General features: G+C 42.3%; 1 protein-coding gene across 1 annotated transcript in view; it reads right to left on the reverse strand.

The window, feature by feature from the left end:
* Positions 1-461: 461 nt before the first annotated feature.
* Positions 462-27,899, reverse strand: part of LOC115098868 (transmembrane channel-like protein 1) — a 185,679-nt gene continuing 158,241 nt past the window's right edge. Inside the window, exons 16-19 of the mRNA XM_029615918.1 lie at positions 23,386-23,625; positions 6,534-6,659; positions 3,421-3,499; positions 462-583 (exon numbers count right to left, since the gene is read on the reverse strand). Coding sequence (XP_029471778.1) covers positions 512-583; positions 3,421-3,499; positions 6,534-6,659; positions 23,386-23,625 — 517 coding nt within the window. The 3' untranslated portion in view covers positions 462-511. The remainder of the gene's footprint in view (positions 584-3,420; positions 3,500-6,533; positions 6,660-23,385; positions 23,626-27,899) is intronic.

The following is a 27,899-nucleotide window of genomic DNA, read 5'->3' on the forward strand; positions in this document are numbered from 1 at the left end:
GATTTAGCCACGGACCGCCGCTACGGAGGACTCCCAGGTAATTTAATGCATTGGGGGGGGGGGTTGGGGGGGGTGGGGATTTAATTTAAAGGGGGGGGGGGTGGTTTTTAGGGGGTTTTAGTGTGCCGCTGGACCACCAGGTAATTTAAGGCATTTGGGGGGGGGATTTTAATTTAAAGGGTCGGGGGTGGGTTTTAGGGGGTTTTAGTGTGCCCGGCTCACGATTTTAACGATTATGACGATACTTTACACACACAAATGGCAACAATACGATTCCCTCCCCTCCCAGCCGAAATCGATCGTTAAGACGATCGAGGACACGATCACATCTCTACTATTTACAAAACCTTGTATTTCCAGAATAAATGTGAGGTGTTGAAGTTGGACATGTTGATGATGTTGGTTTCTGGAAACTCTTGAGTCACCAATTTGGAAAAGTATTCAAGAAGATCTAGGCTCACCTTTCTAGATGTTTCATTCTTATTCAATGTTGTTTGATTGGATGGAGGCTTCAATTCCTCTCTTCCAAATCCTGTGCTTTCTCTGCTCTTTGCTTGCTTCTTTTTTTATTTTCTTCAGCTTGCTAAGTAAAAAAAAGCATAATTTTTCTTATTTATTTTGTTTAGACTTTCTTATAACCATTGTTTTAGGACTAGCCATCACAACGGTTTATAAACATTCAAAACATATTACACATTCCAGTAAAGATATTAAAAACAAAAATAAAAATTAGTAGTAAGAACACAGTAATGAAAACATAAAGGCCTTATGTAAACTATGGTCTAAGAACAATTAATAAATCAATTAAAAAGAATACCAAATTCAGTAAAATACTCTATAAAAGCATAAAAGTGCTATGCAAATCATGGTCATAAGAACAATTAATAAAGCAGTTAAAAATGTGCAAGTTAAGTAAAATAGCCTCAAAAATTGTGGTAAATGACATTAAGAAATAGTCAGATTTTAACCAATGCCTGCTTTGTAAGCCTGCTCAAATAGACAGGTTTTGAGAGCTTTTTTGAACAACTTAAGTTCAGTTTGCAATCTTAGATCCACTGGTAAAGTATTCCATAATTTAGGTCCCACAAGTGATATGGCTCTCTCTCTGACCGCGATGAGTCTAGCTGAAGAAACTGAAAGGATTGAAAGTAATCCTTTATTGGCGGATCTTAGGTTTCGCTGCGGAGTGTGCAGTCGAATAACAGCATTCATCCAATCTACTTGCTCACCGTAGATTGCTTTGTGCAGGATACAGAGTACTTTATATTGGATTCGTACTCAATAGGAAGCCAGTGCAGAGATTTCAAGATAGGTGTGATGTGATCTTTTTTTCTACAACCTGAGAGTATCCTTGCGGCTGAATTTTGCAGAATCTGGACAGGACGAATGGTGGATTGTGGAAGGCCAAGATATAGTGAGTTGCAATAGTCAGTGCCGGTAAATATTAAGGACTGTAAAACTGTTCTGAAGTCATTTGGATTTAATAGTGGCTTTAGACGTCTATGCATTAAAAGCTTACCATATCCCTCTTTAATTTTAATAGAAATTGAGCTCAGGGTCAATCCAGACTCCAAGATCTCACACTTTGTCTCCTAAATTAATTGATAGATTGTCATGTGGCATTGTCAGCTTTTGATCTGAAATGGAAATTTTCCTTTCAAGTAGAATAATTTCAGTTTTATCAATGTTTAAGCTAAGTTTCATTTGTGTTAATAATTGTTTGATGATGTTCACGTACAGAGCTGTAATTTTATAAATTTTATCCATTGTATCATTGACCGGGATTATAATCTGAATATCGTCTGCATAAATGTAGTAGTTTAGGCCTAATCCAGAAAGAAGATAACAAAGTGGCAGCATATATATATTGAAGAGAGTGGCTGAGAGAGAAGAGCCTTGAGGTACTCCTGTTTCAAGAGTTATTGTGTCAGAAATGGAGTTATGTTGGCCTGATATGATCTATTGCTCAGATAAGAGGTGAACCATTGCAATGTTTTGCCATGGAGCCCAATCTCTACAAGTCTTCGGGTGAGATTTGTGTGGTTGACAGTATCAAAGGCTGCTGAAAGATCTAACAATATCAGGAGATATTTATGTCCACTATCAAATCTTCTCATGACTGTATCTGATAGGGAAAGGAGCAGGGTTTTTGTAATGAAGTGTTTTCTGAAACCGAACTGCATTGGATAGATTATGTCATTGGTTTCAAGATGTTCAGTGACTTGTAGGGATGTGCAGAGGGACGCCATATGTTGCATTCGGGATTCGTATTCGTCGGGGGGCAGATACATTGCATTTGGCAAGGGGGGCCCCCGATATGTTTATATGTTAATTTTTATTCGTTTCCCAGCTAAAATTAAATTAAATACAACCCTCCCACCCTCCTGACCCCCCCCCCAAGGCTTACCAAAACTCCCTGGTGGTCCAGCGGGGGGTCCGGGAGCCATCTCCTGCATTCAAATCCTCGGCTGCCGGTTTCAAAATGGCGCTGATATCCTTTGACCTACTATGTCACATGGGTTACAGGAGCCATTGGTCAGCCCCTGTCACATGAAAGGAGCAATGGATGGCCGGCACCATCTTGTGCTCCTACCATGTGACAGGGGCTGACCAATGGCACCGGTAGCCCCGGTGACATAGTAAGGGCAAAGGCTATCGGCATCATTTTGATTACTGGCAGCCGATGGCCCAAGTGCAGGACATCACTCCTGGACCCCTGCTGGACCACCAGGGAGTTTTGGAAAATCTTAGGGGACCCTCCTGACCCCCACAAGACTTACCAAAAGTCCAGCTGGGGTCCGGGAGCGACCTCCAGCACTCGGGCCGTCGGTTGCCAGTATTCAAAATGGCGCCAATAGCCTTTGCCCTCACTATGTCACAGGGGCTACCAGTGCCATTGGTCAGCCCCTGTCACATGGTAGGAGCACAAGATGGCGCTGGCCATCCATTGCTCCTACCATGTGACAGGGGCTGACCAATGGCACCGGTAGCCCCTGTGACTTAGTAGGTCAAAGGCTATCGGTGCCATTTTGAAACCGGCAGCTGAGGGTGAGTGCAGGAGATGGCTCCCGGACCCCCCTGCTGGACCACCATGGAGTTTTGGTAAGTCTTGGGGGGGTCAGGAGGGTGGGGGTTTGTTTAAATTGGCTCCTTTAACTGGCCGAATAATTCAGCAAAGATTTGTTGTATTCGTGGGGAATCGTGATACGTTTTGCTTCCCCATGAATACAACAAATATGGCCCTATACATTGCGGATTACCAATTCTTAGGGAATGAATGCACACCCCTAGTGAGTTGTTTCAGTACCACCTTTTCAATTAACTTTACGAGGAATAATAGATTTGAGATTGGACGATAGTTCTTTAATACCTTGGGTATGTGGAGTAAGAAATGAATACAAATGACAGTTTTTTCCTTACCATTTGCAGCTTCTTTTTTAATTCCAGGATTGTTGCTTGATATGCTTTTGATGTAGCATTGAGGTAATAGATACTCATACTAAAGGAAAGAAAAAGAAAACAATTGCAGCCTTTATTCACAAGTGCAATAAAACAATAATAAATATCTTTCTTTGAAATGGGTTACATGTTTCTAGTATTAGATAGGATCTAACAATATTTACACTATTCATGGATACTGTCTGATCCATCTCAACAAGCTGATAGTTTAGTTACAAGTTTTTTTCATGGCAAAAAAGACTACTGAACAAAAACATACCCTATTGTTTATGTAAGGACCCCTGGCTTTCTTACCAGGAAAAACATGTGTCCCTTAAGAGAGTACACATGATTCTCAGTTTAGGGTCAATTGTAAGACCCGCCGCACACATGAACATGCCGATTTTATAACATGCACACAAATTTATACTCCGATTTGAGGAGGTTGTTTACTGTCGTGTATCAACCACGTTTGTTTATATACAGGAAAATGCTGGCTAAGGAATCCATCTCATATAATTAAAGTTTTGTTTGTATTAAATATAACAGAGTAATAAAAGAATTTTCTAAAGAATGTGATGAATTTTGTTGGGTAAATGTTGGTTAAGTCTATATTTCTTGAATATTTCCCGTTCTTGCAGAACCGTTGTTCCATGAGTCAGGTACGGTAGTGCAAATGTTTATATCAATAAGTTAGTTTCGGCATGCAAGACTCCATAAGCTATAATCTTTAACTGAAACCCTCCACTTTATTTAGATATTTAATTTCTCTCTCCAGAGAGGCTAATGAGGCACTGTAACAATGATTATATTCATTGTGCAGCACTCAACGGAGTACATTGTTTTATCAGCTTTACATTACTTATTCCAATTCACAAGGTAACAAGATATACATGCATTTGTTTTTGTTTTTTTTGTTTGTTTGTTTTTTCTACACATGCCGGATACTCAAATATCTTATCCTTCCTGCTTAATAAGTTACTTGAACCTTTAAATGTTCTATGTGGTTTATCTGTATGTGTATGTGTCTTTAAATTAATATGTGATTCTACATTAATATACCTGCTCTCTCTATTTTCACTTCGACTGTGCCTGTATTGTAGATTAATATATTATTACATTAATACTTTTCAGCCCCTGATGCAGCCCCATACTTGGGCGAAACTTGGCCTAATTTTTACCTCAGTGTTTTAATTCCTGTTTAACTAATAAAGGATTCCCTTAAATTAAGGTGACTGGTCTCGTTTTGCTACTACTGCCTTTGCCTGTTGTTGCAGGATACATCGTCAGGCTTGCTAACACCTTTCTTTAAGTTTTCACTGCTGACAATTGTTTGATTTTTGTTTGGTTCCCCTTGTTTGGGCTTGTGTATCTATAGTTGGTGTTACCTTTGGCTCTCCTATTTTTTATTGCATTTAATTCAAGTCATATTTGTATAGAGGGATCCACTGCATCTTAGAATATCCAAAAAGCAGATTGGATGGCTCTGAAGGCTCAGATGGCTCTGAGCTGATTAGAACCTGACTCTGCTGTGATTTGCACTTTTTATCCAGTTTCAAGTTTGGACAAAGGTACCTCATAACTATTCACATTGCAGATCATTTCTGTTATAATTGTTGCACACTGGAAAATGGAAGAGTTGCACACTTTGTTATGGTTCAGATCTTGGCTGGATGTAGGGAACATCCCCTCCCCCGCAGGTTGAGCCCTTGGATTCTGGGGGCCAGTTGATCTCTCTAGCGGCAGTACATCATAGCAAGTCTGGATCAAGGCTTGGGCAGGCTGGTAAGGCTGGAGCAAGACTTAGACAGGAACAGAGTGCAGGTAAGAGCTGGAATTGAAGCTTGAGTGTAGGAAAGGACTGGAACTGGAGCTAGACTAAGACAGGACAGGGCAAGAGAAGGACAATATGGAACATGGAACATAAAGGCCTGAAGGTGGGGGGGGGGAAGGTCCTGAGGAGCAAGACAATAGAAAGGCTTAGATAGGCCACAGAGCAAGACAAAACCTAGATAGGCCAGAAGGCAAGGCAAGGAGCAAGAAGGCCCTTAGGCCACAAGGAAAGGCAAGGAGTAGGAAGGTCCTTGGGCCGCAAGGCAAGGCAAGAAGCAGGATGGGCCTTAGGCCACAAGGCAAGGCAAGAAGCAGGATGGGCCTTAGGCCACAAGGCAAGGCAAGGATAGGCCTGGGTAGACCGCAAGGCAACCGTGGCTAGAGCAAGGAGCCAAGAGCAACTCGATGCAAAAGCAAGGAGGGTTTGGCAAGGCTGGATTATGTAGGACTGAGGCTTGTGTATGGTGCAGGCAAGGAGGAGGAGCTTGGCAAGGCTGTAGATATGATTTGCTGAGGACTCCTGGTGGCTAGTAGGCTGCATCACAGGCTAAGTTTGATGAGCTGTGAGGAGCTGATGGGGATAGCATGGAACGGAGCTCTGAGGAGAGCCTCTGCTAATGGGGAGACATCATAGGCAAGGTATGATGAAGCTGAGTAGCAGTTGGAATCATAACACACATCTTGAGAAATCCTTCTGCCTGAAATACTGTTGGAATAAAAAAACTGTATTTCATTTTTCAGCACTAATGGAAAACAGAAAAGGTGTGTCCCAGGCTTGTAATATGCAGATCAAATGTCTCCCTTTTTGAATCATTTTCAAATAATAATTCTCCAAAACCTTTGAACATGGACATTTTAAAAGAAAATTGAATCTGTCTCTGATTGGTACTGAAAACACATAGTATGAGAGCCCTGTTGAAATGTTTTGTTTTATGAGGCGAGCTTTGGAGAACAGGCATATTCTTGAGCCAATTCATCCCCACTCAACTAACAGCTAGTAATTTTTAAATAGAATGTGACATCATGACAGTTACCGTAATTGCTTGATGTGTGGGGTTGAGAACAAAAATAACCAAACACATTGTCTTTCATATAATAATTAGAATAAAGGAATTATATTTGAATATTTTGAATCTAATGTAGAACACTCCATAGTGTGAGTGACTGCGTGATCACTCAGGGTAGCAAAATCATGGCATGCAAGTGGTGGGGATTAGAAACATGCAGGGAGGCTTTGCTGTAATCTCAGGGATTATACGTACACCATCAGCAGTATGAAAGGAAGGATCAGTCCAGGGTTAGATGCATAGCTAAATACTTTCCCAAACCAAGATGGGAAATCATTTTCCAGGGTTTCTGCAATGACTTCAAACATTTTGTCTTTTCCACTAAATGCAAGGAAAAAAAAAGATAAAAACATGTTAATACACAATGAAAATGTATTGCTCGGAGGACTGCATCTTCCACATGCATGATATTCCCTAAAATAAAAAATCTTAATTTGGATTTCTGTGTTCTGGTCATTCTTCTGCGTTTTGTTCAAGGTCTGTTGTGTCTGCTTTGCTAAGTCTTTATCACATAACCACAATAACTGCAGAGATACATTTCACCAGAGTCTCATCTAATTTTTCAAAAAAAAAAACACCATACTGGTAACTCTTTGACATGAAGTCTCCCCTTACTAGCATACGAATGTCACTCTGCAGCAAGAATGGGACCTCCCATCATATGCTTCAGGAATTTAAAATATAGAAAATGCCACATACTGTACAAATAAAATATTGTTTGCCTTTCATTTACAGTAAAATTAGAATAACTCTCTTTCGTTATGAAAGGCCCCAGTACACTGCTAAGACCTTCTCGGTAGGCTTTCTTTAAAACATATCTTTCACACTGCTGATTTCTAAAAGAGGGTATTTTTGTCTCTCTTTTTGAAGCTATAAAGATGACATTTCAATATTTTATTGGAATAATCTTAATATATAAACTGGTAGTGCAAGCACTAAAGCATAAGGAAAAAAGGACGGGGAGTAAGAGAATGGTTTCTTTAAAATGGGGACATCACCCTCATGATGAGGTTTGAAAAAAATTGAAAGTGGCCCCCAAAGAATGCACATGAGCATATAAAATAATTCTGTATCTACTTTGTCTTTGCATCTGAAAATGCTGAGCCTTGTTCAAAAAGGACTTTTCTCAATTTATTTATTTATTTAACAGGTTTTCTAGATCCCCATTAGTTAAAAACTTTCACAATGGCTTACAATATTAAGAAAATAAATACATCATTTTAAGAAGATAAATACATGATAAAAGGTTCATAAAATAAATAAATAATAGTGCAATAGAGTAAACATTTTTAACACAGATAGCTAAAATTAATAAAATAGATAAGAACAGTATGCAAATAGGTTTAAGGAAGATCAATCAGCTATGCTGTAATCTCTTTTAAACAGCCATATTGCAGCTTTCAGCCAATCATTTTGGTCTCCAAAGATTACTTTGTGTAAAGTACATAAGGTTTTAAAAAGGATACGTGACTCAATTGGCAGCCTGTGCAGCGCTATTGAAACTGTTGTTATGTGCTCCTTCCCCCTCCCCCCCCCCCAATTAATATTCTAGCAGTGGCGTTCTGCAAAAGTTGTAACGGCCTGACATAATTGTTCTAAAATCATTTTGTTTTAAAAGTGGGTTCAGTCTCCTTAGGGGGTCATTTTCCAAGCGGATCACACGCGATAAGGACGTTTCGCATGCGAAAAGTCCCTTATCGCGTGCGATACCAAGATCAGGGCGGTGTCAGCCCTGGAAGAGGAGCAGTCGGGGCGGCACCAGGGCTGATGCCGTGAAGACTTTGCCGACAGCGAAAGGTACACGTCTTTTTCATTGCCAGTTTCGGGCTGAATAACTATCGCAGGACCCCCCCCCCCATTTCGCTCCCCTGCCCTCCGTTACTGCGGGATTCAAAGATCCCGGTGGTATTAGTGAATCTAGCCCTTAGTGTCATTAGTTTAAAATATCCGACCTTTATTTTTTTTGATATATGTTTTTTAAAACTTAGATCTGGTTCAATAATTATACCAAGGTCACGTACTTTGTCCACTGCTGTAATTTTGGAGTTGTCGTTTAAAACTAATGGTGGTAATGTGTCAGATGACTGTTTTCTCTCTAAAAGTATCATTTCTGTCTTATTTATATTTAATCCTAAACAACCATATTCAAGGGAACCCCTTGATGCGCGGTCTTGTGCTGTCACTATCTTGAGGGCAACCACTCTGTGGCTGTCCCACTTTATAGCTCCTGATTTTATTCTTTATTTTCTTAAATCAACATATTTTTTTTATTTTAGCTTTTTTTGTGCTTTGTTTCTACTCCCCGGCTGTTCGTCCAGGGAGTAGAAACAAAGCACACTGAACAAGAACTCATACATTTTTTCTGTTGTCATTTAATTATTACCGCTCCTGCGGGGTCCGACTCGCCTGCCCAACATCAGCTGTGTTTCGGCAAAATGCTGCCTGCTTCAGGGATCTCGGGAGTTTTGACTTCTAGTGTCCGCTACATGGGTCCACTCTTCAAAAGCACGTTAATTTTTCTTAAAAAGACATAAGTTAACCATAGAATTTAAAATCCATATTATATTTATCATTGCTGTAAGGGTAAATGTCGTACTTACTCTTTCTGGTACAAGTCTTTTCACGTGAGTGATGCCTTCATCCTAGAATCCAGTGTTTCTCTCTATCCCGCTTCTTTTTAACCTATACTTGTCCAGTCACCAGTGTCCAATCTGAAACGGGGCTCAGGGCACCCTTGGGTGCCTTTTTTGTATGGGTGGACCTGAAGGGGAACCGCTGTCAGAGCAGTCTATTTTAATCCAATATGTCCGATCGGACGTGGTTGAGAACTGACCTCACTGTAGCGTCCACCCCGTTTCCCTGCCATGGCCAACGATGCCGATGTCCATTATCTACCCCTACCTACAACGCGAGTTTTTAGATGCTTTAAATATCTATTTTAAAAGTGTTTTACTCCGCTCCTCCTCTCCTTCATCAGCCTATTAATAAATTCTCCTCCTATTCGCACAGCGAATCTTTAGATCCTTAAAACCTCTTTGATTGGCCTCTTAATTGATGAGCTAATGTACTTTACTAGTTATGTCTGCCCCTATTGGTGCTGAATATCGCGGGACCATTTGCTTCATTCCAGAATAAATTTAACCTATTCTTCTAGGATATTGCTGATTTTTATATCCTCTATTTATCCTCCATACCTTCTATTATTTCCAAGGGACCATGGCACTTATCAATGTTGTTTTGTGCTGTTTTAACTTTTCTTCCTATTTCTTTTGTTGCTTGAGAAACCCATTTGTTCCCCAAATAGGCCCCTTATTGTCGATATGTTGTTCTATTTCTGCTACCCCATCTTTACTAAAAAATGGACCAATCTATTTCACGATTCAAACCCTTTGGAGCCACTGTATCCCATGCATGAGGCACAAATTGAGGTCCCCCCCACATGGATGATGTTTCATTTGAAACAGAATTGCAACTCTAAACGCTTGAATGTCATGTCCTGCTTCTTTCCAGTGGTCCAATAATGGAGCCCCCTCCTTTTGATGTTTGAGATGACTTAGATGTTCTTGAATCCTTATTTTGATTTTTCGGGTGGTTTTCCCTATATAGACTTTATTACAGGGATACCATAATGCATATACCACATTGGTGGAGTCACATGTGTATTTGTCTTGCAAATAGAAAATTATTCACTTGGGAATATCTACCTGTGTGCCCGTGTACATTTGTGCACATGCACTACATTTGCCACATTGATCCTGTCTTGCTTCAGATGGCCCCCTTCTTTCTTCTAGTGTTAACAAGTTGGAGTGAACCACTGAGTCTTTTAAATTTTTAGCCCTGGTTAGGGCAACATCGTTTTTTCTCGAAAGATAGGATGTATCTGGAGGAGGGACCAATGTTTCAAGATGTTTTTTTTCAAAATCTGTGTGTGAGGCGTAAAAGGTAATACACATACTATTTTTGTATTGGTTTGTGCTGATTTAGGCTGCAACAACAGATCTTTGTTGGCCCATCTTGCTCTTTTGTAGGCTTTCTTGATGACCGTCATGGGGTATCCTCATTGAAGAAATCTCTTTTTCATATCTTCTGCTTGAATTTTAAATTCATTCACCATAGAACATAATCTTCTCAACCGGAGAAACTGACCCACTAGCAAGTTGTCTCTCAAATGATTTGGGTGGAATGAAGAGTAGTGTAGCAACATATTTCTGTCCGCGGGTTTCCAAAAAATAGAAAAACTAAAAATGCCCTGATCCAGGTTGATCTTGATATCCAAAAAAGAAACTGATTGCTTGTGATATTGAGTAACAAACTGTAAATGAGGATTACAGGTGTTGAGCCATTGAGTGAATTGTATCAAACTCTCCTCATCTCCATGCCAAATCATAAAAATGTCATCAATGAATCCTTTCCACAGATTTATCTGTGGGCTGAATGGATTCTGTTGTATCCATTTTCTCTCGAATGCTGCAACATATAAGTTAGCTAAATCTGGGGCCATTGTGGCTCCCATCGCTGTTCCTTTGATTTGTTTATAATACTGCCCCAGAAAGGTGAAATAATTTTGTTACAGCGCTATGCTTGCCAGTTCTATAATCAACGCATGTGGTGTACCATGATATGTTTGTGTCCCCATCATTGCAACGGTTATAATGAATAATGCCTCCTCTTGAGGAATGCTAGTGTAAAGAGCAGTGATGTCCATGGTATCCAAGTATACCGAATTATTCTCTTGTTGATATTCCTGCAAGATGGTAATTAAATGGGCGGAATCCCGTATATAGGAAGAAATCTGTGGAATCAATTTGCATAGTGCTCGATCAACGAACCGAGACAAAGGTTCTAACAAGGATCCTTTCAATGATACAATAGGGTGCCCTGGTGGCTGACGCAATGATTTATGTATTTTAGGCACCGTATAAAATACTGGACATATAGGGTGAGCCACTGTCAAAAACCTGGCTTCTTTTTCGCTAATCCAACCTGCCTGTACTGTTTGTTCTATGATTGTATCTATCATTTTCTTAATATCTTGGGTTGGATCCCCTGCCAGTTTTTGATAAAAAGTGTTGTCATTCAATTGTCTTTCTACCTCTGCTATACACTGTGTTCTGTCCTGTATTACAATTGACCCTCCTTTGTCCGCTGGTTTTATAACGATATTTTGGTTCTTCTGCACTTCCTGTAATGCTTGCTCCTCCACTCTAGTCAAATTTTTATGCTCTGAGCCATTAATGATATTATTATGAAAACTCTCCTTATGGATTATGAGGAGAGTTTTCATAATAATATCAGAGCGGCCTTGGAGGGAAAAGGGAAAGCCATCGGGGCTCCCCTAGGGCTCGGCGTGTGCAAGGTGCACAAGTGTGCACCCCCTTGCGCGCGCCAACCCCAGATTTTATAACATGCGCGTGCGGCTGCACGCGCATGTTATAAAATCGGGCATAGATTTGTGCACGCCAGGTTGCGCGCACAAACCTACGCCTGTAAGCATGTTATAAAATCTGGCCCTCAGCCATTAGAGATTTCTTGAAACATACATTTTGACCAAGGGTGCCTAAACCTTTGCATACCACTGTATTTGAAAGAATAAATCATTCTGTATTTATCTGTTCCATCTGACTCATGATTTTATAAACCTCTATTTTATCCTTTCTCAGTTGCCTCTTCTCCAAGGTGAAGAGCCGTAACCTTTTTAGCCTTTCTTCATAAATGAGCATAAGCACATAAGAAATGTCAGACCATGTCAGACCAAGCTCCATCAAGCCCAGAATCCTATCTTTGACAGTGGTCAGTCTGGTGCACAAGTATCCATCAGATCCCAAACAGTAGATCTATTTCTTGTTACCCACTCCCAATTAGTCTACCTGACTAATAATATTTTATGGACCATACCTCCTGGAATGTGTAGAACCCTCTTGTAAACCCTGCTATGCTAGTCAACGTGACCACATACTGGAATATTGTGTTCAGTTCTGGAGATTGTATGTGAAAAAGGATAGAGACAAGATAGAAGCAGTCCAGAGAAAGGTGAACAAAATGGTGTGGTTTCTGCAACAAAATCTTATGAAATGAGAATGAAGAAACTAAATATGTATACCCTAGAGGAGATGAAAGGCAGGGGTGATATGAAACAAACTTTTAAATATCTCAAAGGAATTAATAATGCACAGGAATCAAACGTTTTTCAATGGAAAGAAAGCTGTAGAAATAGGGGACACAATATGAAACTGCAACATCAGGAAATATTTCTGAATGCATGGAATGCTCCTTTTTTGCCAACATTTGCTATGTTACTATTCCACAGCGTGATTATATTTTCTATGATTTCTTTCAAATCTGCTGATTGTTAGTTACATTGAAAGTCACCTTTTTTTTTTAGTATTATTAGAAAGGGTAAATAACTGTCCTTTATTACACATTCCATCCCACTCATGATTTTATAAACTTCTATCACATCCCCTCTAAGCCATCTCTTTTGCAAGCTGAAGAGCCCTACCCTACGTAGCCTCTCATCATAGGGGAGCCATTCCTTCCGCTTTATCAAAATTGTCACTCTCCTCTGACCTTTTCTAGTTCTGCTATGTCTTATCTGAGAGGAGGGGACCAGAACTGCACACAATACTCAAGGTGCAGACACACATGGAACAATTCAGAGGCAATATGATATTTTCCGCTTTATTCTCCATTTCTTTTTGGATCATTCCTAACATTCTGTTTGCTTTTTTGACCAACACCGCACACTAAACTGCGGATTTATTTTCTTGGGTAGTGACTCCCAATGCAGAACCCAACACTGTGTACCTGTGGTTGGGGTTATTTTTCCCTATATGTGTCACATTGCACTTTTTCACATTGAATTTCAAATAAATTTGAAAGAAAGCTGAATGCAGACAGAATTGTAAATATTCATGTTTGCCATGTGGAATGTCAAATATATTTTATTTTTTTCATGTCTCTGAGAGAAGTCATCAAGAATGCCGGATGCCGTTCGATGGACATGGACCAAAGCGCAATGATAATCTGAGCACGCTGCACTCTTCACTCAGGCCTCATCAGGGCCCTTCCTCCCTAGATTCTACCGACTTTTTTTCTTTTTTCCCCTCTGCCCTCCACAGTCCCTTCTCCCTCCCTTCAATCCTCAGAACTCCAGCATCTCGTCTATTGTTTTTTATATACTTTTATCCTGGATTGAAATCTCTCAGTTAATCCACATTAAGTTTCTTATGGTTTGCAATTGTTCCAGAGCTTCTCCATATGTTTTGTTTGTCCTTACGTTCTAATAATCAATGTTCAATGCTCTAATATTTAATGTTACTTCTAACGTTTCGAATTTACTATTGCTCTAATTGTTTAAGTTTCAATGTAATTGTTTAAGGTTCAATGTAACGCCCCATGGCGGCAGTTATGTTCCACTGTATACCGGTATGATCAGTATTTTTTACAGGAATGTCAGTATTTAAGAATTCAAAATAAATAAATAAATAAGAAACTAGGTATCTCCCCATGTTGCGAATTTATTGATGAATAGTTCTTTAAAAAAAAAAAAAAAAGAAGTTATATATAGGAGTCCCACAGTACTTTAACTTATATTTATCACTAAACACATCTCATGGCTGCCAAAGATAATTTCAGCCTCTTAATTCCTCCAGGATGAGAACTGCAAGTATACAACTGGACACTAGGTGTCACCATCTGATAAATCATAGAAATGATAAGTGCTAAAAATGGTCTAACTGCCAATTATCGATCCTCTTGCAAGCCATATTATTCCTCTTTTCTTTTTCCATAGATGTTGTTCTTGGTATTTTTTACATAAAGTGAAACTGTACCTGGGTTTTATTATGCATGGTAAAGAATATTATGGAATGTTTTCAGCTTCAGAATGTGCAGATCAGATAACATGTCACTTTCTTCCTGCTGTCTTCAAATAGCTCTGTAACTACAAAAGAAACACACCTATTTTGCCCCTCTTTTAACTAACAAATTAGAGCTGTGATCCCAAATCATGTACTCAAAAAAAATCCTAACAGGTCTTTTTTTTCCCCAGAATGTCCACATTGAAACGTCATGAAATGTATTTGCTATGCTATGTTAATTTACATTTCCTGACCACCTTCCCAAAGCAGTTTACAAAGAAAAAAAGTACAATAATGATAAACATACATCACTAAATAAATACACCAGATTTATGGGAGAGAGAGAGAGAGAGAGAGAAAGAGAGAGAGAGAGCCTAGCCATAATACCCTCATACTAGATAGGTATTTATACCTCTATATGAGGCCTACTTAATCACTCATGGTGAGGTTTAGGTATTAGTGTAGGGGTTAGGGGCCACTTTGACATTCAAAGTGACACGTGTGAACAGAACAGTGCTCTCTTGTGAAGATTTGATGACTTTCACACAAAGAAGAGATTTGTGCAATGTTCTCTCAACCTAGCTTGATGGATGCTCTACCTGGGTAACATTAAGCATCAAGGTGTAGTTAAAATACACGTTAAAGCCATGTGATATGGCTTCGCAAATTATGAAGCCATCCCACTTGGCCACAAATCTCGCCCCAAACTCTTCCCCTTTTTCTAATTTGCATCACACTATGTGTTATGGCATTTTCACATGCGTTAAAGGCGGCTTTTGCATGCGAAAACACCTTAATGCGTGTGAAAACGCCATATAACATTTTGATAAATGACCCCCTGAGTTTGGGAACCACTTATCTAAACTATAAATAAAAGGCTCAAAGCCATCAAAACTAAATATCATATATGTTGCACTGTGATGGAAGAGGCGCTCCCCAGTGCAGGACGAGGAGTATGTGCCCTTGCGGTGAGATGGGTCCTCATCTGGGATGGATTGGAAACCAGGACCCTGCTGCCCTGCACACCTCAATGAGATCAACCATGCAAGGTTGGCCTCTGAGTAGTCCTCCGACCACTCCAAGCCCTTTCGGACCTGCCACTGGGTAACGGCAGAGGTGGCAGGCCAGACATGAGGCAGAGGTAGATGAGGACTTGAACATGGATGCTGAAGACAGCGGAACTGACAAAGACACATCAGGGAGTGACGATCACTAGGACAGGTTAAAAGCAGCCCACTACAATAAAGAGCAGCCACGAGCACAGGACGGACAACGGCCCCAGAAGGAATCCGGGAACAGCAGACGGACATCTGGCAGAAGGAATCCGGATAACTCCAGTAGCGAAGTCCTGGATGGAGCCTGGGGACCCAGTGTGATCGACGCACCTGACAGGTCAGTAGATGGAGGACGAGACCTCCGACCCGGCGTGGAAGACGCAACAGAGGGAATCGTGAGGTTGGGCTTAAGACAGCCACTAGGGTTCAATCAGGAACCCAGAATGAGACGAGGACATCAGGACATGACAGATGAGGAGGATCTTCGGCCCTCTGGGATGGAGGAATCCTGCCAGTGCCCTACACACCCCAGCCGGGCTGGTCGCGGACCATGAGGGACGGGATGATGGAGCCTCAGGAACCTCTGGAGGAAGAAATTCGGAATGAAGACATCAGGACGTGAAGACATCAGGACGACCAGGATGAGAGGAATAATGGAACATCAAGAACAGCAGGACAAGGAGACAAGATGAGACGAGATGAGGGATCCCACGAAGAACACCAAGCAGGAGTGGAGACAGGAAGTTCAGGAAGGACCAACACCTTGTGAAAGCAAAGACTGAATGGCGACTGAGCCCTTAAGTAGGGCTAGAGAGGTGGTTCCAGTGATGAGGTCATCGGGTGGAGCCAGGAGGGCCTCTCTCTCACTGGCCCTTTAAATAACAGAAGGAGGCACGGCCCCATGCCTAAGGAAGCAGGAGGAGGAAGAGGTGCAGGACCCTGGACAGCGGCCATGCTGCCGCTGAGGAGAGGAGGAGCCAGAGCAGGCCGCAACCAGGCCCGACGCTGGAGCAACGGCGTTCTGGATGCGGAGAGGTCAGAGAGGAGAGCCCCTCCCTACGGAGGGGGCAAGGCACATTGGCGGCCTCTGGACCGCATAGAAGCATGGCGGCAGGCCCGCCGTACAGGAGAGGAACACAGGCAGCCTCCAGGCCGTGAAGACGGACTGTAGGCGGATCCTGCCGCGAAAAAAGGCCTCGGCAATAGCACCTGCTGCGCCGACATGACGGCAGACTCCGGGCCCCTGGTAAGTGCCTGCGGCTAAGCCCGCGAGCAGGAGCGCAACAATATAAGTATCTTTTCAGATATGAGGGGAATTCTCTATATTTTTTTAAGTTGTCAGTTTTTCAAGTTTATGAGGGATGTGCAGGTAAAAAAAAATGCTTAATTTTTGGCATTTAACCCCACCACCCTCTGTATTGTTTTATTTAATGTTTATTCATTTCTGTAGTTTTCTTATTTATTTGATTTATATTCTGTCTTTTAGACACTTCAAAGCTGATTACATTCAGGTATTGCACGTATTTCCCTGTTCCCAGACGATTCACAATCTAAGGTGGTCATTCACTAAGCCATGATATTTTTCCCTGAGGGAAAATATCATGGGAGTGACAAAGCTGTAATAATTGACCCTGCAGCTGTCACAAGGGCTAGAGTCAGGAAATACCCTTTCAGGATCAGGTCAGTACCACACAGCAGGAGCTGGATCTGCCTAGCCAACTCCCTCCCCCCACATGCTGAGCCCTTGAGTTCTGGGGGCAAGTAGAGCTAAGCTGGACATGCTGGATAAATTGATCAAGGCAGGGTAGGCACCAGCTGAAGGGTGGATACAGAAGCAGGCGAGGAGCTGTGGGCTGGATTCTGGAAAAGGCAAAGAGCTGTGGACAGGATACTGGAATAGACAGGGAGCTCTGGACAAGATAATGGAACAGAGAGAGAACTGTGGACTATATACTCAGGACTGGATTGGACAGGGCATGATAAGACCAGACAAGAACAGGACTAAACAAGGTAGACTAGGGCAGGACTTAGACAAGGCAGACAAGGGTAACACAGAACAGAGAATATAGAAGCCCAAAGGCAACAAGGCTAGAGGCCTGCAGGCCAAGAGGCTATAGGCCCTAGGTAAAGAGCAGGCAAGGCAAGGCAAGGCCTAGGGTAGGTCACAAAGAAAGGTATAAGGAGCAAGAAGGCCTGGAGGCCACAAGACAGGGCAAGGAGCAAGAAGGATCATGAAGTTAGCAAGTAGCTCATTTAAAACAAATCGAAGAAAATGTTTTTCACTCAACACATAGTGAAACTCTGGAATTAATTGCCAGGGGCTGTGGTTTCAGAAGTTAGTGTTACTGGGTTTTAAAAAGGTTTGGATAAGTTCCTAGAGGTTAAATCCATAAACTGCTATTACAGTAATTAATAAGCAATAATAGCTTGTGATCTATCTAATGTTTGTGTACTTGCCAGGAACTTGTGACTTGGATTGGTCACTGTTAGAGACAGGATGCTGGGCTTGGTGGACCCTTGGTCTGACCCAGTAGGGCAATTCTTATGCTCTTATGTAAGGCCCAGAGGCTACAAGGGAAGGCAAGGAGCAAGAAGGCCGTAATGCCACAAGGCAAGTTAAGGCTTAGTTAAGCTGCATGGCAACGAGCAAGGAGCAAGAAAGCCCGAAGGCCACTAGGCATAGAGCAAGGTAAGAAAGGCCAGGTTAGAGAGCCAAGAGTGACTCCATGAAACAACGTCTAGGTTCTGGCATGGTAGGGTTAAATAGGACTGGAGCTTGGCAAGGCTGCAGATGAAACTCGCTGAAGGCCCATGGTAGAGAAGAGTCTGCTACAGGCCGAGTCAGGTGGCCAGTGAGTAGATGGCTCGAGTAGCTCAGTACAGAGCTCACTGGAGGCCTCTGCTGGTTGGCAGGTGTCACAGTAAGCTGGATCAGGGCACAGTGAGACTGCACAGCAGGTGAAACCGTGACAGCAGCTTTGTGACTCTTGCGGTATTACCACCTGTGGAAAAACACTGAGGCAGTGAAAGCCTCCCAACCTATGTGTGATGCTGGCTCCAGGATTGTGGGCCTACCATCACTTAAAGGGGTTGAAGGCCCCGAGTAAGCACACACCCCCCCCCCCCCGCCCCCACCACAAATAGTAATACATCCAATGGTTTGCATAGAACCCCTGTCCCGTGCCACCTTTGCACTTGTAAAAATAATAAGAAAAAATACTTTTAAAGCATTGATGCAAACCCTGCCCCATCAGTTAGAAAAACTTGTCTCCCATGGCTCACCCAGCCCCCCCGGGCCTTACACTAATTAAGAAAAATTGCCCTGGTGGTCCAGTGGACTGCCCCCCATTCCCTTAAAATAAAACCTGGTCATCTAGTAAACCTTGAACCCTACCCCCCAGACACCCAATGAATTTCAAAAGTGGCATTGGTGGTCCAATGAGGACCAAGAACGCCTCTAGGTTCTGGGCCGGGGTAATGGCCTTTTTCCAAAATGGCACTCCCCATGATAGGGGCAAAGGCAGAAGGTGCTGCTCTAACCAATAGGCTACACCCCCACTTAGTTTTAGTTTGTAAAAACAAAATAAACATACCCCCCCCCCCCCCAAAAAAAAAATAAATTAGAAAAAAAAATGAAATGGGGCCTCTCTAGGCCCCCTTGATCCTCATCCAATGTACCCCAAAATGTAAGAACCAAGAACCTGAGCCAGGAGGTTTGCCTGATCAGTAGGTGTCCGCCGCTTCCTGGTCCTTTTCTTGAGGCCTAGGCCTGATAATGGAGCCTGACTCGAGGTCTGGTCCTGGCACTGAGGCCTGGCCTGAGGTCCAATTCCACCACTGAGGCCTAGGAATTGGGCCTCAGTTCAGGCCCCAACTTTAGGCCTAGGGCAGCAGGACCAAGCCTCGGGCTGGGCCCAGCATTGGGCCTAGGCCTAGGTGCCAGGACCAGTCTCAATCATTGACGTTTCTTATTTTATTTCAAACAAAAGCACATCCTTAAAGTTTATTAACAAGTGGAAAACAATGTGTTTCCTTTCTATGGTTCGCTGACAGTCAATAAATTCCTAACATGACACATTGCTATATGTAAGAAAGATGTATCTACAGAACCATTAAATTTATAAATGTTGCTTTATAGTCTCTAGAAGTAACTCCTCTTTTCACAGGCACAAAAATATAGAAGCAAAATCATTTTAAAAAATAAATCTTCAGCATAAGGATTTAGTGCTAATAGTGGAGGACATGTTCAGAAATCACAGCACAATACCACCTACTGTATGATCTAGATGTCTTCAACAGATGTTCAAGGATTGTTAAAACAATATGCAGAAATAGTGCTGCCTCATGACATGGTGGGCTGTGCTGATGATAATCAGAGCCCTATGTACATGCAGCGGGAGTTGGTATTATCAGCTGGGAAATGTCATCATGCTGCTGATAATGAGTCAGCACCACAGCCTGACATTATCCCAGTCACGGTATCTGATGTTAAAACACATATTGCATCTGTATAAGGTAAAAAAAAAAAAAAGCATAATCACTTCTGTATTTATACCATGGAGCACTGGTGAAGAAAATGTTTAAGAGCCGTTTACCTGGGCAAAATAAAAAACAATTTATTGGGGGAAAAGGGCCATCTGAAAATTGTCCACCATTTAGCTAGCTAAAAGTAATGTGCAGGCTTTTATCCTCATCAGCAGGAGGCATTCCCGGAGATGTGCTTTGGTTGTGGGAGGAAAATAATGCATGCAGATTGCGTTTTCAAATCTTCACCCATTATTTTCCATGCAAACACATCTGCAGAAAAAGCAGGTGCAAATGTCCGTGGATACTTTGTCCCCGTGGCAACTTTCAAAGTGAAAATTCATGCATACTTCCACTTTGAAAATTGGTGCAAACACCAGGGGTAAAGAATATCCACCAACTATGCGACAACGCAGGCAGTTTGAAAATTGGATGTGTTTTGGATGTGCATTCATTTGAAACAAATGCACATTTCATTATGAAAAAGTGAATTTTTGGTTCATTATGAATGGAACAAACCAGAAATCCACTTAACCACAAATATTTGGATATTTTTGGTTGGTAAAAATTAGGGGGCCTCTGTGTTCCCTGCCTATAAGTTGATCCCCAGTTCTCACTTACCTCTCTATGAGGGTGTCAAGTGTAGAAGGGGGTCAAGAATAATCTCCAGTTGCTCCCGCCTCGCCTGCTCCCAATCCACAATGGCATGGCTGGCCCTGAGGTCAACGCCATTTAGTTTCATGGCTGTACAAATCCAGTCATACAACAAAATGGCACCAGTTGGCCCTAAGACGGGCACCATTTTGTTTTATGGCTGTAAAACATTAGCACAGATTTCAGGGCCGGCCAGCAGCATTTTGGATTGGGAGACGGAAAGGTAATAGCACTCGGGATTGCTCCTGCTCCTTTCTACACTGAAGAATCCATGGAAGGGGTAAGTGGGGGCCAGACAGGCCTAAAACTTATTTTCCAGGGGAGGCCCCAACTTGGCTCAGCTCAGCCTGGGGGGGCCCCAGCTTACTTGCCAGGGTTGCAGCAAAGGAGTCTTCAGGTCATATAATGCAGAGGTGAGGGAGCCTGGGGAGACCCTGTTTTGATTCCTTTTTTTTGCTTTGAGTTTTATTTAATTTATTGTTTATTTTTTATTCGGCAAACAAACTGAACCGAAAAATATATTAAACAAATGGAAACCTAAATAACACCTTGTTCCACCACCTCCAAGAAATGAAAAATAAAACGAAATGAAAATTGTCCCTCTGCATTTCCCTTCCCTCTATGTGCTTTTCTTTATACTGCATAGATCAACAGGGGACATATTTTAAAATAATTTGTAAAAACATTGGGGATACATTTTCAAGGGGGCTATTTTCAGGGGTCTAACTTGAAGGGAGAAAACTATGTGCATGCATTAAAGTTTCAAAAAATGACCGTGCACAGTCAACTGGCGGATTTTCAATGCCCACTTTAGATGGCTTTAAGTTCACGCATACAGGTAGATTTTAAAAGGGTTACGCGCATAAGTTATGCGCGTAACCCTTTCAAAACCTCCCTGCGTGTGCCGAGCCTATTTTGCATAGGCTCGGCGGCACACGCAAGCCCCGGGACGCGTGTAAGTCCTGGGGCTTTGCTAGGGGGGGCGTGTCGGGGGGCGTGTCGGGGGGGGCGGCACGACGTTCGGGGCATTCCGGGGGACATTTCGGGGGCATGGTGCCGGCCCGGGGGCATTTTGGGGGCATGGCTGAGGCCTCCAAAACCACTCCTGAGCCAGGGAATCGCGTGGCGGCGGCCGATCAGCAGGCGTAACATTCACGATAAAGGTGGGGGGGGGTGTAGATAGGGCTGGGGGGGTTAGGTAGGGGAAGGGAGGGGAAGGGAGGGAAAGGTGGGGGAGGCCGAAGCAGGGAATGGGCCTCGGAGGGAACGGGCAGCGTGCACAGGGCTCGGCTCGCGCAAGGTGCACAAATATGCACCCCCTTGCATGCACTGACCCCGGATTTTATAAGATACACGCGTATCTTATAAAATCCGGCATACTTTTGTTTGCGCCTGGTGCGTGAACAAAAGTACGCGCGAGCATACTATAAAATCTACCCCATACATTTTATCCACAGAAAAATTCAATCTTCAGACTCAGATTTGTGTTGGAAGATCAGATGGTCCTTGTGTCAACTGAAAAGTTTCTGCATGTTTTGGTTAAATGAAAATGCACCCCTTTGTGCACAGAAGATAAACATCTATACATGCAGAACTCTTTTCAGAAGGGATTCTCCCATTCTCTGTGCGTAGTGGCTCTTTGGAAAACAGGACCTGCTGTGTAAGAGTACTGAATGAAAGGTATGTAGGTATCAGAGAAAGTGATTCCTTCATTATGAAATAAACAATGGAACATTGTGAAAAGAACAGGGACTCTGAAGGTCATATTCAATAAAGATATATATTTTTATTTTATTTTTTTTGTTTTTTACAAAGGCACAATTGGGAAAAAGGTTCCTTCCTGAATAAGGCTCACGGTGCCAGTAAAGCTGTTACCTCTTTCTTGTTCTTTTAGGGGACAAGTTGGAAGAACCAACATTGGTTGCAGTCGGTTTTCAATGGGAAACTCCCTGCATCCTTTGCATTTGAAAATCAGTGGCCGACAAAGTACATGCATTAAAACTGCCCACGCGCTTCGCACCTCTTATTTGTGCAATTGGCCAGTGGGGTGGGTAGGACATATTGCAGCACATTTGAAAATCCCAACTATGCTTTCAAAATGCATAGTTCCTTCCCTTAGCTATACATGCCCATGAGAGTGCCTCTTTTTTTCAATTCAGTTAAAAATACACACATTGTTAAAGCCAGGATGTACGTTTAGAGGATGGGAATTTTTAGCCAAGTCAATTTGCCTGAGTAAATCACCATTTGCTCACATAAATGACTTTGAAAGAAAATTGCCCTCATTTTTTTGCCGCTAGTTTGACTTGGAAAAGGCTGCTTGAAAGAACGTCATAGCTAGCAGACTGAAAGAGTCAATTACGTTGCAATGCTGCTTGTAGGTGTATGGTGCTAAATGCTCTCAGGAAGAGAAAATATGTATTTATTTATTTATTTATTTAAACATTTTTATATACCGGCATTCGTTGTGGACATCATGTCGGTTTACAATAAACAGGTTAAGTTTGGAAATTACATTGTAACAGGGAAGTCAAACTTGGGGGGGGGGGGGGTAACGAAAGGAAGCTAAGAAAAGATAGTGCAAAAAAACAAAACAAAATAACTTTAAAGCTAACAAAAATATTTTTTTCTGAATTTTGGCAAGCAGGAAAATATTCCTTTCCTTCCTGATGATGTCCCAGTTATCTTCAAATGCCATCATTGGGACCTCACTCCTGCATCAGTTTCCCGACAGTTCCAATAGAGTTTGGAAGGAAGTCAGATGTGGGGAACTTGTGCAAAAAAATAGAGAATTCCCCCGTCCCCCTCCAAAATACAGAGAAAGTATTTGTTAATTTAAAGGTTTGGGATTTCTATCAATGTTTGAGAATGTTAAGTTCCAAATTACTGTATACCACTTCAATTAATGTAAAGGCAGGTACCTGCAGTAATTAAATAAATATAAAAATAAAGAACCTGAATGGGCCACAGTCAAAAGATGGTGGAATGGAGACGACCGTGTAGATGACCGGCAGCATGGACAAGAAGAGAATTAAGAGCAACATGGCCATGTAGAAGTTGTTGGACCTGGAGGCCTTGAAGACCCTCTCATGGGGCACATTGCAACACATCACAGCCCAACACTGCAAGTACATGGAGGTGTGGAGGCGGAGAACATTGATAGCTGGGAGACAAGGAGCATAGAAAGATCCCATCCTGGAAACAAAGAAGAAACAGCAATACATTACTTCTGAAGCTCCAGTCGGACAATCCCACAACTTTTTGCCAATATTTTATGATAGTGATAAACATATACGCTGGACATTTGCTGGATCTTAATGAATAAATGTGGCCCTGGTCCCAAAGTTAAATACTCAGGTCTTTATATAAAATTAATTTCCCTTAACCTCTACATGTACTTACCCTCTAACCATAGAGAACAGTAGCCTATACCTGTTCAGCTATAGAGCTGGTGTAATGGGAGTGTACCTTTAAGTCCTGGTGATATAAACAGTGACATTTAGTGGGTATAAAGGTTGAAACTTGTAGCGTGTACAAGGTCTTTTTCACCACCTTGCTTTTGGGGACAGAGAGCTCTTTATTTTGGATTTTTTTTCTCTTTGTTTTTATTGCCACCTAAGCTGGTGGGCATACCTTTTCTCTGGAGGGAGTGATAACAATATTCTGCTCCAAGGCCCAAGGGCTTTTTCTTTTTAGAAGATCCCCTGGGAGAAATCATGGGGACAACAGAAGAAGGAAAAGCATGCTTCATGGAAGTCTCATGATTTATTTCAACTGCAAGAAATGAAGGATCTTGCTAATGACGAACTGTGCAAAACAACGAGGCATCAGCCCTTTAGATGCGATGGCAGCCCACATCTCACGAGACCGCCATTGCCTTAAAGGGCTGATACCTAAACAAAAAATGTGCCTTTAAAAGGTGTGTGGGGAGGGGAGGGGTGGTCAAAGCTGACCCCCTACTCACCCAGGGGCTGCCACTTGAGATGGCCCTGACCACCAAAAGTAAAACTATTAATATAGTAATCGCACGATGACAGCCCTCTCAACCCCCAACCCTGTCTGCATTAAATACAATTTCCCCCACCCCTTTCCATAGAAATAAAGGCTGACAAGGTCTCCCCCTCCTCCCACCCCCTCACCCCAATGGTCAAACAAAATTGTTGGGGGTATAGGGATCTCCCCAATAGTTCCCCCCATCCCCCAAATATACCATGTGGCTGAGTTGTGGGGATGGGGGAGGGGAAGGTATTGGGGCTTCCCTATATCTCCAATGACTTGGTTTGATCATTGGTGGGTGGGTGGGAGGAAGGGAGGATTATGTAAGCCCTTATTTCAATGGAAAGGGAGGGTGGGGGGGACATTTTATTTAATGCAGACAGTGTTGAGGGTTGGGAGGGGCCATCATTGCATGCCTAATATATTATTTTTTTTTTATTTTTGGTGGTGAAGGGCGCCTCAAGTAGCAGGCCTTGAATGAGCAAGGGGTCAGCTTTAACACCCCCCCCCCCCCCAATCAACTTTATTTTATTTTTTTTTTTTGCATGGGTCTTCTTTTTTAATGAGATGGCGCTTTAAATTTAATGTGGGATCCTTGGGACCCGTATTAGGGACCCAAGGCTCCAGCACTAGATTACTGTTTCCCAGGGAGGTGTTAATTTATTGCAGCTAAAGTTGGCCGTGATACATTATTAACATCAAATTGCCTGTTAATGAGCTGCTTTGTAGTGAATGATGGCATAGACTTAATTGGCATCTCAGAAACATGGTGGAAGCAGGATAACCAATGTGTTAGTGCTATACCAAAGTATAAATTATATCACAATGACAGACAGGAGCATTTTGGTGGCGGGGTGGTACTTTATGTCCGGGATGGGACAGAGTCCAACAGGATAAAGATCCTGCAAGAGACTAAATGCTCAATCAAATCTTTATGGGTAGAAATCCCTTGTGTGTTGGGGAAGAGTATAGTGATAGAAGTATACTACTATCCACCTGGCCAAAATGATGACACAGTCAATGAAATGTTAAGAGAAAGGGAAGGTAACCAAACTGCAGTAATAATGGGAGATTTCAATTACCCCAATATTGACTGGGTAAATGTAACATCATGACATGCTAGAAAGATAAAGTTCCTGGATAGGAATAAATGACAGTTTTATGGAGCAATAGGTTCAGGAACCGAAAAGAGAGGGAGCAATTTTAGATCTACTTCTCAGTGGAAACCAGGATCCTGTTAGAGAGGTAATGGTGGTGTAGCTGCTTGGCAATAGTGATCATAACATGATCAAATTTGAATTAATAATAGGAAGGGGATAGTAAGTAAATCCATTGCTCTAGCACTATACTTTCAAAAGGGAAACTTTGACAAAATGAGGAAAACAGTTATAAAAAAACCTGAAAGGTGCAGCTAGAAAGATAAAGAGTGTGCAACAGACATGGACATTATTTTAAAATACCATCTTAGAAGTGCAAACCAGATGTATTCCATGCATTAAAAAAGGTGGAAGAAAGGACAAATGATTGCTGGCATGATTAAAAAGTGAGGTGAAAGAGGCAATTTTAGTCAAAAGATCTTCATTCAAAAACTGGAAGAAGGATCCATCAGAAGAAAATAGGATAAAGCATAAGCATTGTCAAGTTAAATGTAAGACATTGATAAGTCAGGCTAAGAGAGAATTTGAAAAGACGTTGCCTATAAAGGCAAAACCTCAAAATAAAAACTTTAAAAAACATATCCAAAGCACAAAGCCTGAGAGTGAGATGGTTGGACCATTAGATGATCGAGGGGCTTAAAGGGGCACTTAGGGAAGATAAGGCCATTGCAGAAAGACTAAATTAATTCTTTTCTTTGGTATTTCCTGAAGAGGATGTTGGGGAGATATCCATTCCGGAGATTGTTTTAAAGGGTGATGAGTCTGATGAACGGAACCAAATTATGGTGAACCTGGGAGAATGTAGTAGGCCAGATTGATAAACAAGAGTAGTAAATCACCTGGACCAGATGGTATACACCCCAGGGTTCTGAAAGAACTAAAAAATGAAATTTCAGACCTATTTGTAAAAACTTGTAACCTATCATTAAAATCATCCATTGTACCTGAAGACTGGAGGCTGACTACTGTAACCCTGATATTTAAAAAAGGGCTCCAGTGAAGATCCAGGAAATATAGAACGGTGAGCCTGACTTCAATGCAGGGAAAAATCATGGAAACAGTTATAAAGGATAAAATCACAGAACATTTAGATAGATATGGTTTAATGGGACACAGCCAGCATGGATTTACCCAATGGAAGTCTTGCCTCGCAAATTTCTACATTTTTATGAAGAGGTGAATAAATATGTGGACAAAGGTGAACTGGTAGATGTGATATATTTGGATTTTCAGAAGGCATTCAACAAAGTCCCTCATGAGAGGCTTCTAAGAAAACTAAAAAGTTATGGGATAGGAGGCAATGTCCTTTGGTGGATTACAAACTGGTTAAAAGACAGGAAACAGAGAGTAGGACCAGAAGGCTCATCTGTAGAAAAGGACCGGAAGGCTCATCTGCATACTGCTCCCAGCATTCCCCGGGAGAGGACAGCAGAGGTCACAGCGAGCAGTCTAGGGTTTGAATTCCACAGCCCCAGCTTCCAGAGGCCCTGTACCCTTTGCAGTAGAAGAGGGCCGGAAGTTGTGTTTTGTGGGCTGCTGAATAAAAGGAAGGAACTGCAGCAGGAAAAGCCTCAGTGGTGCCAAGGCTTATTAACCAACATGAAACAATTAGTGCAGACTCTCGCTGAAGGGCAGCAGCAAACCAGAGAATCATTTAAGCCCTATATAAACAGTTTAACCAACAACAGGGTGCACTGGCACACATAGCCCATGCAATGCAAGCCACCACAATACAGACAACCCCCGTTGCCTCTGGTCATGTTTAAAATACAAGGGAAGACCCAAATGTTTTCTAAAGGAATTTTGAGAGAACCACCACATGGTTGGCTGGCCAGAAGCCACCTGGAGCACCTACCTGGCAAACCTGCTTTCAGGCATGAGCCAAACAGCTTTTCAAGCTGTTTCAAGCTGTCAATCCAGAGGGAAGGGCCAGCTATTTGGAAGTCAAAAACACCATCCTGGAAAGGGCAGGTTACACTATGAGGACATTCCAGCAACAGTCCCAGTATGGCACCCTACGTCTGGGGAAATTCTATGGAGCCTTTTTCATTGGCTAAAGGATGTCAGATGGAAGTGATTACATCCAGAGAGAAAAAAAGGTCTCAACCAGGCCCTTCTGGAGCAGTTCCTGAACAGGCTGGACTGACCTTACGGAAGTGGGTCTCACCCTGGAAACCTTATTGGAAGTGGTGGATGCCTTCCATCAGGCTCAGTTGTTTGCCAGAAAGCTAGAAAGGCAACCCACACAGGGTTCCTGGCATGGTAGTGAATGTGCAAGACCCCAGCAACGATCCTCAGAGCAGAACAATTCTGATG

This window comes from Rhinatrema bivittatum, chromosome 1 (assembly GCF_901001135.1).
Source record: "Rhinatrema bivittatum chromosome 1, aRhiBiv1.1, whole genome shotgun sequence".
Classification (NCBI taxonomy): domain Eukaryota; kingdom Metazoa; phylum Chordata; class Amphibia; order Gymnophiona; family Rhinatrematidae; genus Rhinatrema; species Rhinatrema bivittatum.